The 19287-nt window shown below is 38.3% G+C and overlaps 1 protein-coding gene across 1 annotated transcript in view; it reads right to left on the bottom strand.

The window, feature by feature from the left end:
- The window catches only part of TXNRD2 (thioredoxin reductase 2), a 30191-nt gene that overhangs the window by 9345 nt on the left and 1559 nt on the right, over positions 1-19287 (bottom strand). Inside the window, exons 2-12 of the mRNA XM_072351301.1 lie at positions 19144-19209; positions 18672-18728; positions 18280-18424; positions 17923-17997; positions 17202-17280; positions 16440-16502; positions 15888-15958; positions 12286-12305; positions 11833-11924; positions 9551-9725; positions 1047-1183 (exon numbers count right to left, since the gene is read on the bottom strand). Of these exons, the coding sequence (XP_072207402.1) occupies positions 1047-1183; positions 9551-9725; positions 11833-11924; positions 12286-12305; positions 15888-15958; positions 16440-16502; positions 17202-17280; positions 17923-17997; positions 18280-18424; positions 18672-18728; positions 19144-19209 (980 nt within the window). The remainder of the gene's footprint in view (positions 1-1046; positions 1184-9550; positions 9726-11832; positions 11925-12285; positions 12306-15887; positions 15959-16439; positions 16503-17201; positions 17281-17922; positions 17998-18279; positions 18425-18671; positions 18729-19143; positions 19210-19287) is intronic.

Here is a 19287-nt window from a genome sequence, read left to right as displayed (position 1 = left end):
AGTTTTAACAACAAAATGAAAATGACAAATACATGAAGACCTGATTTTATAGATCCACAGTAGGAAAGATGAGAGCATCCTGCCTCCAACTTTCTATTTCTTGCTTAACTAAATCCTCAAAGGGCAGAAGACAAAAAGCGCCCAAAAGGAAATGACTTGCCTAAAATAACATGTCAGGCCGGCTGCAAAAATGAGCGACAGAATCCAAAGCCTTGCCAGCACTGCTTCTAAGAACTGCTTCTTGGACAACATCAAAAAGAACAGGTTAGAAAGCAGGAGGCCTAATGAAGACCTGCATCAAGGAGATGCAGAGACTGGTGGTTGCCGTGAGTAGAAATAGGACATCAGAAAACATCCCAGAGCATGAAGCAACCAGCGGGGCAGGGAACCTCTGTTGGAATAGGAGAAAAAGGAAAAGAAAAAAAAAAAAGGAGAAATAGTTGAGCAGGAAAGAAGAGTTTCACACAACTTAAGAGGAAGTGGTGAGTCATTTGCATGAAGATGGAGATAGATGGGAAGAAATGCATGTCTGCACATAGAGAAAGAAGTCAGGAACGACCAACAGATGTATTTCAGTGTCTGACTGTTGACAGTGTCCAGTCACAGCTGGGAACACTATTCCAAGACCTGCTTCACCTCTTCAAAAACTCAGAAGTATCTGCAGGGCTTATACATGGCAGAATGAGAAACGTTTAAGAGAGATCTCAAATTATACTACAGAAGAGCATGAAGTCATACATCTGAAGTGATATAAACGTTATTAGAAAGATAATTAAAGTGATAAAGACATTATTATTAGCCTCTGACCAGTGACACATTCTCTGATAAACATCAGTAATAATCACCAATGCTGAGACACTTCACGAGATCCATGTGAAGGAAATTACTCAACCAGGTGGCAAGCATGAACAGTACAGCTGCACAGAATGAAAAAGAGCAAAACACTAAGATATAAGCTAGAGCATGACGACATCTGGGGACAAGTTATTAGTCAGGAACAAAGCAGGCTTCCTGTTATTGTAACTCAGTTTATGTAGACTCAGTACCTCTGTTATGTCTCCAATTGCATAAATGTGAGGAACAGAAGTAGCTTCGTTGGCATCAACAATGATCTTTCCAGTTTCAGAATTAGTTTTCACTCCAACAGCCTCCAAATTGAGAGTTTCAGTGTCAGGGACGCGGCCTAAAGAAAAAAATACAGCTATGAATTTCTTTGTGAAAGCAGCCCTGTTGCTACTGCCTTGATTCAGACTTTTTCAAATAAAGTTATCCTTCAGAAATAGGCAGAACATCATCCACTGCAAGAAAAGCTGAAGTCAAATGGTTTAAAATTGATTGAGCATCCTAAATGTAGCTTACTAACGTAGAGCAAACAGATACATGTAATAAAGATGCAACTTCTGCACTGAAAGTTTCCAGCAAACAGTAACTGAACGGCACTCAGTACTAACAAACAGCCTGCTGTGCATGCTTGGGGATTCACTCCTAACAAATATTCCTCTTCTAAAAATACTTTAAACTTTTTTTTTTGTTCCCTCAGCCTGGACAACAAAGTTTATCAACTCTGTTCTCAACCTCTTTGTGCTGAGCACAAACTGTAAAACCATCCTGTAGAATTTAAATCTATTGTTTCAAAAGGATTAAAAACAAAGGAGGCAAATTATACCGAGCCTAGATTTTATTAGTTTCCTCTTCCCAAGATTTTAAATTATATCTCTTCCATATGATTCTTCTCTCTCCGAATTATGGAGGTCACTCCAAAAGTAATGCCTTCTATTTATTTCCACATAAACTACAACAGATACAAAGAGCAAAATTCAGTAAGAAAATAGGCAGCTACAGAAGCTCACTTTTCAACACAGTCACCACCATTAGCAATGCCTTTCTACTAGCAGTGAACAAGAGCTGCAGGCAGCACTTAAGCATCTGCAATGGTGGAAGTGCAGATTTCTTCCCACATGGAGGAATTCAGTTCCGCACCTTCACTCCATCCACACACCCATATCAGACACCATTCTGTCAGTGCTCCTCTGCTGCCACCTGTCACACGGCAACAAAACATAACAGGATATTGGTGGGAAGGTTCAACCTCTGCTGCTGTACCACCAACAGCCACCTCTGATGTCACAGGCCAACATAAAATAGGTTGCATCACTTTTAGAGCAGCCCTTACACTTTTCAAGCAATACATCTTTAAAAGCATTTTTGTAGTATTTTCTGCCCTAAGTTACTACCAATGTCTTGATTCAAGCTCTACTGAGCTGCATACAGAGTATCTAGCAAAGCAATTCCTGATCCAGAAATGGAATCTTAAAACTGAATAGGTTTTTCAAACGTATTTCAAGGTTAATAAGCGTAGTGAAATTACCAGGTACTCAACTCAAAAGTTGTTAGGGGCACGCAGTAATGTACAGAAGAGATTACTTGATTATATCCAAATGAAGGAAGTGTTATAACATTGCATACATTTTTAGAGGCTATAAATGGATGTGGACATATCTACATATATCTCTCTCCTGTGTGAGTCACGATTTTGCGTTTGAAGTTAATATAGAGCCATAGCAAAGCAAAACAAAAAGGGAAATGTGTTTTCATTATAAAAACAAGCTCTTTGATGTTAATGTAGGAAATTATTAAACAAAAGGAAAACCTGGCTTGTCAATACAGACCTAATTATATGTAAACATATGATTCACTGCTTTATACATCTGTCACATAGCCAAGCCCCCCAAACAATGTCACATCTGAATGCCTCTGTAAAGACTTCTGTGTATTAATTTCATCTGGTGAAACCAACACTTCCTCTGGGAGCACTGACTGAAGCTGTCGGCACTTGGCTATCTGTCTGTCTTCCCTCCTGTTGTCCCCATGGGATGTTGATCTGCTGTTCCTTCTCTGCCCCCTGCTCCCCAGTCCTGATGTTATCAGGCAACAAAAATAATAAACCTCCAGGACCTTATCTTGGCTCGGATGTGAAACAACTTCCTACCGTTGTATTTCTCTGTGAATTGAGAGTAAAGCCTGGATATTCTGCAAATGGACAGCTAATGGGGTTTTCTAGTTTCCCCTTTTTCCTGCCAGGCAGAGCCAAGAGAACTCTTAGCACGCAATGGCAAGCACTGAAAAAGGGAAAAAAAAGAAAAACTGTCAATAAAGTCATTCAAAGACTTGTGACAACAACAGCCGAGTTTATCAGACCTGCAGGATAACACTTAACCTTTCAATTCCAATCTATTTTAACACGTGCACAGATTGGTATTGACAGCCAAGAGTTACAGTGGGTACAGCAAAATTTCTCTCTGAACTTGACTGCCTAACTATTATTTCTGAAAGTAATAATAGAATATTAAAAACTAAACCAAGCCTTTATTGGCCCCATGCTGGATCACCTCCATGGAACAACATTACACATACAGATCTTGCTGCACCTCAAACCCACTGCTCTAGCTTCATGACTAGCTGAAGTGGCTTGGTAAGTTTCCACACCAAATTCAGGAAATTCAGAAATTTCCAAACATTCAGCTAAGTCATATTACAGAATCAGTTCTCACCACTCTTCAGTAATATTGGATGAAAAGATTTGCTTCACACCTGTAACTCCTACACTTACTTGTATACTCATAGCTTCAAGAAAGCCTAATGTAGCTTTATTCCTAAAATCCACAGGGCATTAGAGATGGCTTTTGTGTTTTTAATCCAGCTTGCAGAGTTTTTGTTTGAAGATGCTCACAGTCCTGAAACTCCGGAATAAGGAGTGTATGATTGTGCAAGACATACATTTAGCTTTATATTTCATTCAAAACTGCAAGTTTTATGACAGACATCTGGGAGAAAGGAATAATGATGTAAATTCAACTCCGACCTTTGAAGAAGGTTATTCACCTCCTGCACTTTCAATATCACATCATAATCTCATCTTTACTAGACCCATACAGCAACCACACTGCTGTGAAAATCACACACATCCCAGTAATAAGAGTTTGCCCTCATTCACCATCAACCTTTTGATATGTTTATTTTTTAATTGCACCTGAACACCAAAAAAGCTGAAGGCAATGCCAGTCTGCTGCAACCTCCAGGTGCAGGATCCACAGTGGTAGAGTCTGAATCAGCTAAACTGAGCAAAAACCTTAGTCAAGTATCAGCAGTAATTGAGTGACAGCATACTCTTGCACACACTAAGATTTCCCAGGGTGATAAAGGTGCAGCTGACAGCAACTCTGAAGTTCCATAATAGGTCTTTTGCAGTTTCTTAATCGCAGAAATTGGAATGTCACTTCGCCCCTAGCATTTGAAAAATTCCAAATAGAGCCAACCAATCACCTTCATGTCAGGCACAATACTACAGCTGGCCGCTGTCAGGATATTGCAGTGTGGCAGGATGGATTTCCTGGCATAAAACCGAAGCCCAGGTCTTCTCCACTTTTTATCTATATATTTGTATTTTTACACATCATTTCATAACTCTACCAAATCCAGCCTTGGTTTTACCTCAGTGAAAATCTCATCTGTGTTCCCAGTCTTGGTATTCACTTCAGAGAGACCTCTGCTATCTCCTCCTCTGAAGCCCTTCCTAAAACTGTAGGTATTAAAAATATATATAGACCACAGCCATGGTAATGACTAATACAGACCAACGAAGCATAAACTATATTCAGATTACAATAAAATACTGGCTACAGGAATATCAATTAGGATTTTAAAAGTTCAGAGATGATATTACATTGACAGTAGAGTACAGCAATGTGACAAGGACATTTTTGGACATTTTATCCACTAGTGACAGATTTTCAGCAAGCCTGATACAATTTGGCAACAAAAAGCCCAAGCACTTCTTAGTGCCGGGACAGTGAGATTCTTTGTCTGTTCTTCTTAGTCTGTCTTGCTGTACCAATTCTAAAAGCACTGACTAGTAACGCTGATTACACAGACGAGAAAGTCTCTGGCAGCCACAGCACAACAAGTTACTGCCGGGGCATCACCATCCAGCGTACATCCAAACTTACTTGCACCTGGCAACAAAAGGCCAAGGATGTGCCACTTTGGTCCTACCTGAACCGCAGCAAAAGAAAGCTGCTCCAAATGCTACATCACCAAGGTAAGCCTTACAGCACAGGGCTGCCTTCTAACAATTGTTAATTGCTTTGTATAGTTGGAATAATACAAGTTGTAATTATAGAGTAAATAGATAGCCAGAGAGTATCTAAGGAAAGACTCACCAGTGCTGAGGCTTTCAGTTGAGATGGATGCTTGCCAGCGTTGAGGCTCACCACAAACACTTCACAAAGGAGCAATCTCCAGAAAGAGATGCTACCTTAGTGGTGGTCAGCCCTCAAATGGGATTTAGGAGAGGTGGAGCCAAGCTCCATCCCTTCTGGGAGCACAGCTGAATTACCTTCACCTGTGCTCCCACAGCTGACTCGTCAATTGCCTCAGATGGTTAATCAGAGGTTCAGGCTGTGATCAACAGTTTCCCTTACAGTCCTCAAGGTCTTGTGCAAGGTTAAGTGTGCTGGAAACACTTCCTTATACAGAAAGTATAGTTCACCTTCACATCAGTTCTCCCACATTGAGCTTGCTGAAACCAAGGGCATTCTGCATCCTTCAAGGCTGCTGCTGCAGCATCAAAAACCAGAACCCACCATCCACTGCCAAGCGAGGTCATCAGCTTCAATCTCCTACACACTTATGGGTGAACAGAACCCATATTCTGCAGAAGTCATTACACTAATTATATTGGTTATACAAAATCACTCTGGAGCATTTTCTGCCATTTTTTTTTTTCTTTATATCACCATCCAGGCCCAGCCATCACCTGTCGAATCCACTACCATCTCACAGTTCAAATTCTAAATGCTCTCTAACACACAACTTAGGGGTATAGGCTACGACATAATTTTTCCCCAATAAGAAGCAGTTAATTTTGTAGTTACAAGCTGATAAAATAAGCAGCATAAAATACAGAGTTACATTCAAAGTTTATGGGTGAGTTAAGCAAAATGTACATCTGCATCCCTTTTAATGCAAACATATAATCAGCACATTGACAATAGCCTTGTAGAAGCAGGTCTGACTGAACGTCAAAAAAAACTACACGCTGGGAGAAAAAAACCTAAAAGCACTGACTGATGTAATAAGAGTGACTGTTTTCATAATGAATGAAGAAATCATATATCTCTTAAGACTGTTGTGGACTAAAATGAATGAGAGGGACACACGGAGTTCAGAACAGAGACCCAAAGCCCTGGCCAAGCACACCACATTCACACCAACAGTTTTCTGAGATCAACTGAAGTGTGTTATTTTTCAATGAACAGTTCAAAAGTGTGGATGGCAAGAGGAACCTAAAGCCCCTCCTCTTTCTGCTGGGGCTGCCTGAGGTGTACGCACTTGAGATCACAATATTTCTCCATATGGTACTTCTCAAAGAAAATCTCCAAACATTTCTGTTTCCAGTTAATCCAGACAGATTTGGTTATAAAAGTTGAAAAAAAACCCTATATATTTATTGACAAAAATATGCACATATATACACACATGCTTAACCCTTTCTTGATATTCAACGGCAACGATCTTATTTTACTGTGCTACAAAATAAATCTGTCAAGCATCCAGTATTACACAAAGGGCAATATGCTTCATTCATAGCGCGATGTGTAACACCACATCCCTGTTCACACTGAGCTAAAAGCATAACTTGCTTTTATAGAACAGACAATATTATTTCAAAGGCACAGCAGCTTTCCTCTAAACAAGCCTATGAAGGCAAAGGCACTTGAGAACGGTTGTTCCACTGCTCTCACCAATGAGACATTTTTCTTTTGTAAAGCTAGACTTCGGAGCTGCTTTGGCCATCATTTCTTCTAATAACAAATTATTAGTGCACTATCCCACTTTCTCTGTTGAACTAACTCCAGGACATTTTATAAACACCTGCTTAGTTTAATTATCAATTCAGAGCTGCTCCTCCACAGAGTAAGATTCCCATCAGATACACAGTAATTCAATATCTTTTCCGAGGACTTTATGAATCATCTGGACAAATGCCAGTTACAGCAGTAATGTTTTGCCATCAACTGCAAATTAAAATGGAAATACAACTTGTCCTTTCCTGTTATATATTAGCTGTGTTGCAGCTGCAGAACTCAGTACGCAGGTTTCATTCCTCCTACAGCTTAAACAAGTGCACTGCACAGAGCTTCATCTCCTGCAGCTTTGCCTTGCAGATCAGCGCTTGCATCTTTTATTAAATGTGTCAATCTTCACCCCTTTCTTTGGACAAATACCCTGTGTTCCATCTGCACAAGCACAAACTTACTGTTGTTTTGTAGCTCAGGTACATTAGGCACTTATCATAAAAAGGTTTTCTGGTGTCCTTATGAGCGGATGTAATTTTATATCATATTAAAAGCTTATATATGTATATATATATATTTCAATACAGAAACAATATTTCAGGAGCTTATCTCAGGAGAATTCTCACAAAAGCAGCTGACAGAACACCAGTGAAAAACAGAAGGACACTGTTACTAAACAGACAGAATGTAATAAAAGCCAAGCAAGAGCTGTTTTCAGTGACCTGCTTCCCAGCTGAGTACAGTCACTGGGCAAAGTAACACAAGCTTGTAGTAGTAACCCATAAGGCTTTGGACTGAAATCTTTAAGTTACATTAAAAATCTATCAAAATATTACTTCCCTGAAACATTTGGACTTGCTCAAAAATCTGCTATAAAAGTTAAGTCAAGTCTGCTTTTAATGGCTTATTCATACTAGTAGGAAATTAAACATTCCAATAAAATAGAAACAAAACTCTTCATAGAAACAACAATGTAATTTTTCTGCTCCCTCCACCAAGGTTACACTTTAAGCCATTGGATCTGTATCTTACCAAACTTGAATTATCCCACAGTCAGCAAAAAAATTTAACACCATTCATGGAATCCTATCAATTATAATAATCCAAGTACATTCACAAAAATCAAGGAAAGATGTACGATAATTCAGGCTACAATTAGTTAACCACAGTGGCTGCTTTTGAATTAACTCTACAAGCTGACTTTCTTCAATCAGTATTGTAACTGGCACATCTGCAGACAGGAAATCCTCAACACCACCAAGTTTCCCAGTCTATTATCTGAGACACCTGGTGTGGGTGTGTTGATACAGAGAAAAACAATGAATCATACTGACTGCACATCAATTAAACAGTTTTAACTGTTAATGTTTTTAATCCTTAAGTGTGGAGTGCCAACTGGAACACTTAAACAAACAACAACAACAAAAAAAGAGAAAGAAAAAGAAAGCCCAAACCCACAAAGACACCAAAAGAACCACAAAACCCCCAAACAGTTCATTTTTCAGTCTCCACATAGGGATCATAACTCAAATCTCTGTCAGAAACTGCAACAAATACAGCTCTTTTGTATTAAAATAGCAAGCCATGTTACAACTAGAGTTTGAATAGCATAGTACACAACTTCATTATAATTAGTATTAAACCAAGATTTTTATGGTATTTTTTCAACTTAACAGCTCATTTTTACATCTTTGACAAAAGAAAATAAATTGACTTGAAATGTCACAGGTGCGACTCTGCACAAGTGTGGTTTTACCAGAAAGCTGAGAAAAAACAACAGAGACAGCATGTAGAAACAGGCTTGGGGGAGTGGGAAGAAAACAGAAAAGAAGAAGAAAGGCTAAAAATGGCTTCATTTCACCTTAGAAATACTATTATACTCCAGCATTCTGGATTGTTACTGTTCCAGACAGCATGATGGTTTCTGCTCTCAGAAAGTGGGAGCGTCTTTGGTTCTGCTGGATATAACCCACTATCAAATCCTGTTTCTGTATTTTCCACAAGCCCATTACACTTCTAGGAAGATAGTAATCAAAGTAATACAAAGAAGATGTTGGCCATAAGTCACAACCTGCTCTCTCTTTGGAGCATTAGGAAGATATGAAGCAGACGTCACCAGGGGAAAGGGACAACAGGACAGTAGATTGAGTCCACTGGGCAAAACACAAAACTCTATACATCGATCTATTCTGTGACCTCACTAACTTAATTTAATCTGTTCAACAAGCGAAGAAGTAACACTTTCCCTTCTTTTATAAGAATAAAAACATAAAAACATAACAGTTCAAAAGGAGTTCTTAAAGCTGCTAGTAAAACAGATCGTTCTGCATGAAAGCAGATTCTTTGCGCAACAAGTTTAAGCTTATTCGTTATGTTCACCAGATATCTGCTTACTAAATACTGCTACTACCTTCTGCCATTCATTATGTATCCAGTACCTCAGATATTCAGACTGCCACATAAGAGAAAACAAGAGCTATCCTATTCCAATGGGCTTGCAAATCCATCAGAACTAACACAGGAATTGAGAGTCGCCTCCTAACAGCAAGAAACAAGCAGCTTGAAGAAGCAAACAGGAACAAACATTGCAGCCATTAGGATGCTAAACTTAAAATGAGGTTTGGCCCCACGGAACACGAAGGAGTTTCCTTTTCAGAAAGGAAAGCATTATAAAGAAAGATGATCAAGTTTACCTACTGCCCACATCACTGTGTCAAAGGAATCCGTTCCTTCTGTGCCCAGGTCAGTATTTTTCCAGGTGACTTGTAACCTGCTGCTTTCCAATTTTTCAACTTTCGTTGGGACACATTTCTTTAAAAATTTTGTGCCATAAGATTCCATGTGCTCAGTTACTAAAGTTGCCATTTGCTGTTGAGTAAGGGGAAAAAGCATTTATTCTTAGATACAACCTTCAGCTACTTTAATGAAATCCAATAAATACACCATATATTTCAAACATTCTTTGTCACTTAGCTACTGTGCACTGTTGACACATGATAATTTGCTGAGCTACTACGACCTGCAGCTCTATTCCAAGAGGTACCTGCACCTGAGCACTCAGATTATTTTTTAAAAAGGGAGTAAAAAGTTACGTATAATAATTTGACTTTTATGCAAAAATAGCATCTGGGGCAAATTCAGTATAACGTTACCACAACTGTCGTTTTCTGGCAGCTGAATTAAACGCTTTAATAAAGCTAATTAAGAAAAATACTTCCCTCCGTCACGACACCTGTCATTTCTCTGCAATAATTATAAATCACTACAATTTCCTGACAAGTTCTACTACAAAAAGGAAATAATGCATTTGTCCTAAGAGCTTGTTTGAAATAATGCCACACCACAGCCAGAGTAAAGCATAACATTGACAAGTTTATCCAAGATGTCATTGCTCTTGACGGCAGCAATTCAAGTTGCACTTTGTCAAAGGATATATTTACTACTCAAAGGATAGTATCACAAAACCGCTCACACAGCAGACCTACATGCAGGTCCTGACACACAAAACTTTATTTCTGATGTTAGTTAACCAACAGGAAAGCAACAACAGGGTTGTTATATCACATTAGAAACATGACAGCTCACTAATCAGTTTCCATCAGACTCAGCGTGGCTACAGATTGAATGTAATTATTTTATATCTGTTCCAACTTACCTTTGAAATTTCCATTGTGTCTTGCTGCCTACAGAAGATCAAGTTCTCAGAGAGGCCCTACTGTATTTTATGAAGTGCCACACACATACTTTTGATACTATTCCCTGCTTGCTCAGATCTGATGCCGTTCCTCATGCGGATTTCTTCCCTTCTGAGTGCAATTCCCAAGACACATTCTTACACAGTTTTGCAAACTCTGCTACACATCCCACTAGTTTTAAGAAAAAGATTTTCAAATACGGGTGGCTGGTGTGCAAACAGAAGCTGTCATTACCTGCACTGGTACTTATCACTGCTTCTTCCTACAATATTCCTTTCTCAAAAACTGAGCTGTTACACATTCAAAAAATAAAACTAAAAATCAGTGCAGGTGTGAGTGAAAACGCAGATTTCTCTTACTGTTTTAAGAACACCACATAAACTTCAAAATGCTAGCATCAAATCTTGCAGAGACAGAAGATCTACAATTACTTTTAAAATATTCTCCCTACAGCGGCTACAAAACAACACTCAATTAGTGCCTTTACTAAGTCCAACCATTTGTCTTCAACCTAAAGCCCCTATACTTCCTGCTACCGCTTCTTTAAGCAAATAAATCTGTATTTAACAAAACCTCCCCCCCTTCTTTTTCCCTCTCAACTGTATTTCTAGTCTTTCTAAACAGGAAGGGAATTACAGACAAAACTGTTTTTTGTTTTGTCAATGCAGCTGGGACCACTCATACTTTTTCCCAATCTTAAAACACAGCTTTTTCTCTTTAAACTTCTCTTTTGCTTATACCTTTCTCCATCTTAGGGTTGATGGTTCTACTGAAATCACTCTCCCTCTCCATGTAATACAGACACTTTTATTTTAACCTAGTTATAACTGTCACTGTGATGAAGGTCATGAAGATTTCCAATTCCTATGTTGTTAAGAATTTTCAGCTTCAAGATTTACTTACATTCTCCATAATGATCTCCACATTGAACTACTTCATGCTAAGTCCAGTAATTTACTTTAAAAATCATTATCTGCAACTCTTAGCAGCTCTAGATTATTTTAAAGAAATCGTCCAATACTTTTGGCAGTGGCATAATCCAAATTCCACCCCCAACTTTCGATCTATTCAATCCCATTTTCAATTAAGCAGGAAAAAAAATAAAAGATTAAATTTTCTAAATAAAAGATCAAGTGATAGGAAAGCATGAGCTAACATTTATTTAATTACAGACTGGGAATGTTTGGAAAAGCCAAGGTCATCCTTTCTTAAGGAGACCAAAATAATAAAGTACACCTTATATTTGATAAACAAGGAGATGGAAGATATCCTGCACTGACCTGATCAAATCCACGAAGCGGGATACTCCTCATTATGACTGTAGTGTCCAATCCAATACCAGTTAGAAAACCAGCACATTCAAGTGAAACATCTGGTGAAGTATCAATTAAAGAAATATAAACAAGGATTTCATATAAATGCAACAGAGGAAAAGGTAGCGTGCAAGTGGTGTTTCTCCTTACAGATACCAAATTCTCCTCACACACCTTTACCTTCCTTTTATTGAGCAGTATAAAAATCCAAAGCCTTAGAATATTACTTTCCTCAGAGATAAGACTGTTTTCCAGATCCTCAGTATTCATCCTCAGCTGACCTTAGCTCCCAAGATGCTACCACATGGAAAATTACTGCTATACCATTGGACATGAGCAAAGGAATTTGGGAAATTAAGCTTGCACAGAAAGGCAACTATGCTGCTTATAACCACAAACTCACAGACTTTCAAAGGATACAACTGGCTCCAACAACCAACCTGTTATATAAAAAAGGAAGAATGAAGCAGTGGAATGAACTCGTGCATACTTCTGCATAGATAACAATTATTTTCTAAGTATGTACGGTTACAAGACCACAGACTTGAGCAGTGAATCATTAAATAGGAAGAAAGCAAGGCCTGTCAACTCCAACAAAGACAACGCTAAAACATATGACGTTATTTTCGTAACAGAATTTTAAAAATAACAGGCATGTAAAACACATGGAAGTGTTTTCATACTGTAAACAGATATTTAAACATATATTCTGAAAGACAAAGTGAAGAAAGCCATGGAAAAAAATCAGAACAGCTAACAAGGTTAAGAGGTATCACAAATATTTCAGCTGTGCTCTGTGGTACAACTCAGATGGAAGCATCTGGAGTGGAAACTGACACTGTTTTCCCCCAAGCACACAGTGCCTGTTGCTACTGATGCCCCATTTTTTCAGGGTCCCTTAGCACCATTGCTTTTGAGACAGTACACAACACAGTAATGCACTGACATGCAACAGTCTTACCCGAATTAAAGTATATTTCAAAATCTCTAGATATATCCTAATTCCTAAACAATTTTTAGAATTTCTTGAAACCTGAAGTCAATCAGAAGTTAAGCACATGCCAAATTCATCATCTTTTTATCAAGTAGATCACAGTTCCCAAAAGGAGAACAGGAGATTTTACTAACTGCTAAACTTTGATTTGATTTGAAGGCATCTGCACTTTTACCACCTTATTTATCCAAACAACCAATATTTGTCTTTCCTGTCTCATGTACACAACTAAAGTTGATCTAGTTTAAACTACAGATTTGAATGGACTACTATGAATCAAATACATCCATTTTAGATCTTGAAGAAAACTACAGTTCCTGTGTCTCCCTGTATTTTACGCTCTTTCAACCACAAATACGACTGAAGTTGTCCATCAGCACTTTTAAGTTAGTTTTACCAGCCCTCCAGAACACCAGTTTCTATGTCTGTACGCAGATGCCTGCACACTGTAACAGTCCTCTACCTTCCATACCCCCAGTTCCCTATGTCTGCTGGGCACCCAACAAACAAGGAGTCCAGTCACTGTTCTGGTGGCAGAAGTGAGTCAGACTGGCTGCTGAGCAAGCCGTACTCATGTCTTTGTTACTCACATGGTATGCAGCCTTGTTAACATCTCACAGCTTAGGGATGCATTCCAAATAATACTTCTACTTACAACAAAGCTTTTTCCTGTATTTTTAAATTAGGAAAAAAGCATCACTAAGGATCAAGATATCTAATTACTACTACAAGGACTAGGCACAATGTTAAGACTCTTTCTGACTGTGATCTTCATCTTTATAAAGGGAGAACAACACACCAAAAATCAGAATCCACAGGAATGACTGGCACAGTTCTCCTGGATTTGTTTTTATAAAGCTGGTCTCTCCCTGCCATAATACAAAGTTTAAAAAAGGTTTCTGTGTATGAAAGAAGTAGATTGCTAATTGCACTTTGGAGAGCTAGAGATTACAGAAATTTACTTAAATTCAGAAATGCACTTAATTTTGAACCACAAACTCACGTTATCACAGATTTTAAATAGGTTATTTAATTTTAGGAGCAAAAGCAACAAAGTACAAGCATTTAATACAAAACCTCACCATATTCTTTTACCTATATCCAGAAGATCAAAATCTACCAGACTAGGTTTTACATTTGGCAAATAATCTAACAAGAGGGAAATAATTTTTCCAGCATTACACTATCTGATCAATCTGTGAATGGATGAACATCCCTCTTTCAGCCTGTAGCTTCAGGGAAGTGCTGCAAAAAGCCACACACTGCACATAAAGAAATATCCAAGGAGATTCACAGGGAATAGAGTAAGAATATCTGCGGTTTATGCATGCATTTGTTCTTCTTTTTCATCAAATGAAAAACAGCTGCCAGCTGGTATCCATGCATTATCCACCATCTTTTCTACCAACTACAGGGCTCCTGGGCATCTAAGTGGAAAGTTCTGAGAGCAGAACCTCACCTTTGCCACACCTGCTCAATCTCTCACTCATCCTGAACATTTTTCAAGTCACCTTTCCTAATTCACTCTGCCAAAGTCCTTCAGCTCAGTAGCAAGAATTACTTGTCCATATACCTAAGGGAGTTTTAATTTGGCCAACTGCTGCTTCGTTAACAGCTTGTGTTCAGAAAAAAATAAAAAATGAAAAAATAACTGCAGGACTGACAGTTCTACGACTTCCAGCCACATTCATTTGCAGCTTGGCTACGTACATTTGGAAGAGGAAAAAAGAAAGAATAAGTAAAACACAGCTCAAATTGAAAAACAAAAAGTGTTAAACTGAACCTTGGGAGTATTTATAAAAGAAACAAAACCGTCAGAAACAAACCTTTAACAGCTCCCTCCTTCATTTGCTAGGACAGAGCCTGATGAAGTACAGAAATGCTACTGTAGTCCCTGAGGGCTTATTTTGACTAAATCTTAGGAATGCAACATATAAACACTAGACTCCCATATTACACTGTTACAACACGTATTTGAAGCAACTAGACAAAAGCCACGTTTTCACAGAAACATCTTGCAAGGATAAGCCTTATGTTTAGGTGTTCTTTTTCTTTTCCCCCTTCTTGACTTTTTTATTGTTTCCTCACAAAAAAAATCACACCCTCAGAATTCAAGAAGCCACTGATGTAATGTAAAGAACTGCAAATTTAGTTGCTTTCAAACTGTACCAATGAGCCCTGCTTATCTGTTTGATGCTTAGCTTAACATACACTGCGTTTTTGCATTAGGAAGTCATGACCATGAAGGGCAACTCTCTGCCTTTTGAAAACACTACTACTGTATTTATTACACATATCTCTTTAATGTACAATTTCCCTGTTCAGAATTAAGTGAAGATGTTGAACTGGGAACACAGACACAATTATAAGACAAGTAAAAGTAGTACCAGCTGACTTACATGCTAGCAAATGTGTATTTCTTACCACAGCTATTTCAAGAAAATACTTTGGAGTGTTGTGTGGATTCCAAAACTTACTGTGTATGTGCTGTAAAACGTGCCATGACAATTTACAGAGCATTTCCATTTTTAAAAAGTTTTAATTATTTCAGTTTATCAATCGCTTGCAGACCACAGAAAAGGGCAAAAGTAACAAAAGAAAATTCCGTTAGATGACAGGATTATCAGATGTGCCATTGCTTAAAAGAACATGAAATTATGTTGGAGTTTCTGACTGAAGCAGTTTCACACAAACCCGTAGCAAAGAATTGGGGCGGTACAGCCTTCGTTTAAGTTCATGCTGCCCTCTTGTGGCTTCCAAGAGGAAGTTTGCTACAGCAAATAAGTCACCACCTAAGATGAAAATCCAATTTTCATCTCATTTTAGAAGGGAATATCATGGAAAAAAAATAACTGTATTGGTTAATTACAAGAGCTGATAGTGAGATTTTGCTGCATAGTAAAACAAATTCTTAGAAGGAAAACATGAAAGAAAAACTGGAATATAAAAGGCAATTTTGAATGATTTTCACCTTGCTGTAAAAAGTACAAATGCCACAACACATTAGAGCCATTTCAGAGTATCTTACGTTTTTCCAGGAGAGTCTTTTAACCAGAATAGATCATCACTTGTGATTCCATACTCCAGTGCACCCGTAATCTACAAACACACAGGGAAGACCTTGAATTTGCAACGCAAGTGTTAGCTTTTAGACTGGGCATGAGGGAGAACTCCTTCACAGAGAGGGTGATCAAACATCACTGGAAAAGGCTGCACAGTTAAGTGATGAAGTCTTTACCCCTAGAGGTATTTAAGATGTGTGTAAATGTGGCACTAAGGGGCACAGTTCAGAGATGGGAGCTGGTCAGGCTGATCACTGAATGTGCTGATCTTGAAGATCTTTTCCAACCTAGATGATTCCATGACTCTAAGAACATTAACATACTAAATCAGTGAAAACTGTTTTCTATGAATGTGTTTCTCTGAAAATCCTGCAGCTCATGCAAAAAATAATGTTTCACACTCAGCACAGGAAACGTCTCATGTGTCACACTGTTTACATCATCCTCTAAACATTTGTCATTATCTGAGACAAAGACAGTAAAATCATTGGAGTTGTGAAATGACAAGTGTGACTTACATGTGTAGGATATTTTGGTCTTCCTCCAGTAGCAATGACAATTTTTTCAGCAGTAAGAATAGTCTACAAGCAAAAACACAAAAATCAAGTATTTGAAATGAGCAATAAAGCTGGCACTCCCACCTAATATTTACCTGACATAATAATCAGCAGAATGTTAAAAAAGGTCAGAGGTAAATCAAATTAATACAGGCAGAAGGCTTCTCCTATACATTCTCTGCTACTGATATTCACTATACAACTGCTATTATACAGGATAAGATTCTGATGACTACTTGGAAAGAACAGTTGTGCACAAATGGCATCTTATGACAAAACACAGAGATCACTCCAGGTGGCTCTCATCTCTAAGGCCTACAGTTAAGATACCTCAACAGGAGCATAGTTTCAGACAATGCTAGGTGTTTACCCCCTGAAAACTGTTGTTCTCTCAGGCTGACATTAACATCATACAACGGGCCTCACAAAAAAAAAAAAAAAAAAAAAAAAAAAGCATTAAAAAAGTACATTCAGACCTTTGTTAAATAAGCAGAAATAGCTACTATTTTGTTACCTAACCCACCTGTTTGAAGTCAAATTCAGCGCATTCAGTATAATTGCTTCTCACAAGCAATTTTCCATTAGAAAGCTGAGTGCCCTTGCAGTTTTTCTGTCACATCTCGGACTGGTTTAAATACCCAGAGCAGAAAGTAGATTTTGGACACACCAAGATCTGAAGTGCCTGCAATGAACTATGCTGCAGAAATCAGTAGAGCAGCTCACCTCTTTACCTCCTTTTGCTAAACCACAGACTGTATGGGGATCTGAAAAACTTCCCTTCATGTTGAAATATTTCACCTTCCTGTTTGGGAGAAAACAACAACATAAGTGCACATTCAATGAAGGAGAGTAGGGATGAAAACCAGCTATTTTGCCCCTATTTGAAGTGCTAAAAAAAAGCAATCAGGCATAGAAAAGGAAGGAAGCATCTCATATCATCAAATCGTTTGCAGCTCTGCCAGAACTGTCACTTAATTCTTGTATCACACTTCACTTCTCTATGCAGCACCTAATGCCCTGGCAGGCTTTGGTATCAGGTTATTGATCTCTTCAAATGATAGATATTCCATTATCCATACCATTACTATTTAGAACATTACTAATAGAATGCTCTTTTGAGAGCACACAGAAGTCACTCAGCAGTAGTCATGAGTACCTGTTAAGTTAGTACAACTCTACAAAAGGCAACATGTGCTGAAGAAGTTGGATATGCCAGATAATATGCTGTTAGAAAGCCTTTCAACCACTGCTTTCCAGAAAAGAAAAAGAAGGGAAAAGAATATCTGACTTACACAGGCAAGGGCATCTACAGTCCAGAGCAGAAAGGACATAAAAAGTCAAAATACTAGCTCTAATGAGAAATTCCAAAGGCAATTAATCAGTTCTACAAAGAGAAGAGCTCCTTGATTGTGGGAGGAAATATGAACTTCAAAGTCGTATTTACTTGTCTTGTAGCTGCACTCTGTGTCCCCAGTTCAGGGATTTCACATAATTCTGAACAGCTTGAGCCATCACAGACCTATCAACAAAGCAAAAAATGGAACATGAAATCACTGTATTACAAATTCAGACAATACAGCTCAAAGATCCAGGTAACTGCTAGAAAATATTAAAGTTCTACAATACTTCCTGTCATGAAAGTGAAGTCCAAACCAGCACTCATAAACTACTAGTTACACTTCTGTTTTTAACAATGGGTAGTCTAAAAAGCTTCACATGAAAATCATTTTGCACAACATCAGCAGTGTGTTTCCTTGCACATTCACTGAACGAAGGAATGCATATGGCCAATATTCTTTACCAGTTGTGATGAACTGGGTGGGCTATACTCCAGCCGTAGTGTTGGGCATCTTTAAGAGCTCCCCCTAAGAGGGCTGCCTGATGCATAAGCTTTTTAGGAATGCAGCCAACGTTTACACAAGTTCCACCAAGTCCCCACTTGGTTCCTGAAAACAAAGGAACAACAAGAAAACCCACATCAGTTTAGTTTAACAATATAACTGGGTTAATTAGAGAATTATTTACTCATGCAACTAGTTTTAACAGTTCTGAAACAACACAGCTTACTATCTTTTGCCACAAGCAAAGCATACAGGTTGGCTTTGGCTGCTTTGCTGCCTGGATCAACCTGCTCACCCAGCCCACAGCTTCACACGCATGTCCAAATATCATCCTACTCTTTCTCTTTCATACCTCGTGGGGAAGGTTCAACGTAATCCAAAACAGCCACTTTCTTCCCAAATTGAGCAGCTTTAAACAAAAAGCAGGAAAAGTCATTTAGAGAAGGAGAAACACAGAAACTTAAACATATTTAGCAGCAGAAGCAAAGATTAAGAGTACAGGAGATGACAACTGATGGTTTATACTAATTCAAGACATCAGACGAGGAGCACTCAGAAACAGTGAAATAAAGATTAGACTTTCTGGAGACAACAGAAGAAATATTTTTTAAGAACAGGAAAGCCAAACAAGATCATCAGACCTGAGGGTGTGAATTAATTTTCAGATCAATTTGATGGAGGTAAGTTAACAATTAACTTGCAATTAATCATGCACAGTATACCATATTTCTTAGAAGAGTTTAACATTTTCATTATCACTTCTCCTAGATTCCACATACACCACCTAAGCTAACATACAGCTTTTATTATCTGGTTATACCAACCTTCTTTTGCACAAGCAAGGCCTCCAGATCCGCCACCAATGACCAGCAGGTCATACTCCTTCTTTCCTGTGGAGAGGTTGTAGGGGAAAAAAGAAAAAAAACAGGCAAGAAATACAGGAGAGGTGTGTTAAAGGCAAATATAGA

The sequence above is a fragment of the Excalfactoria chinensis genome, chromosome 16 (assembly GCF_039878825.1).
Source record: "Excalfactoria chinensis isolate bCotChi1 chromosome 16, bCotChi1.hap2, whole genome shotgun sequence".
NCBI classification, from domain to species: Eukaryota; Metazoa; Chordata; class Aves; order Galliformes; family Phasianidae; genus Excalfactoria; species Excalfactoria chinensis.
The sequence above is the reverse complement of the archived record's forward strand: the minus strand, read 5'-3'. Positions and strand labels throughout refer to the sequence as shown.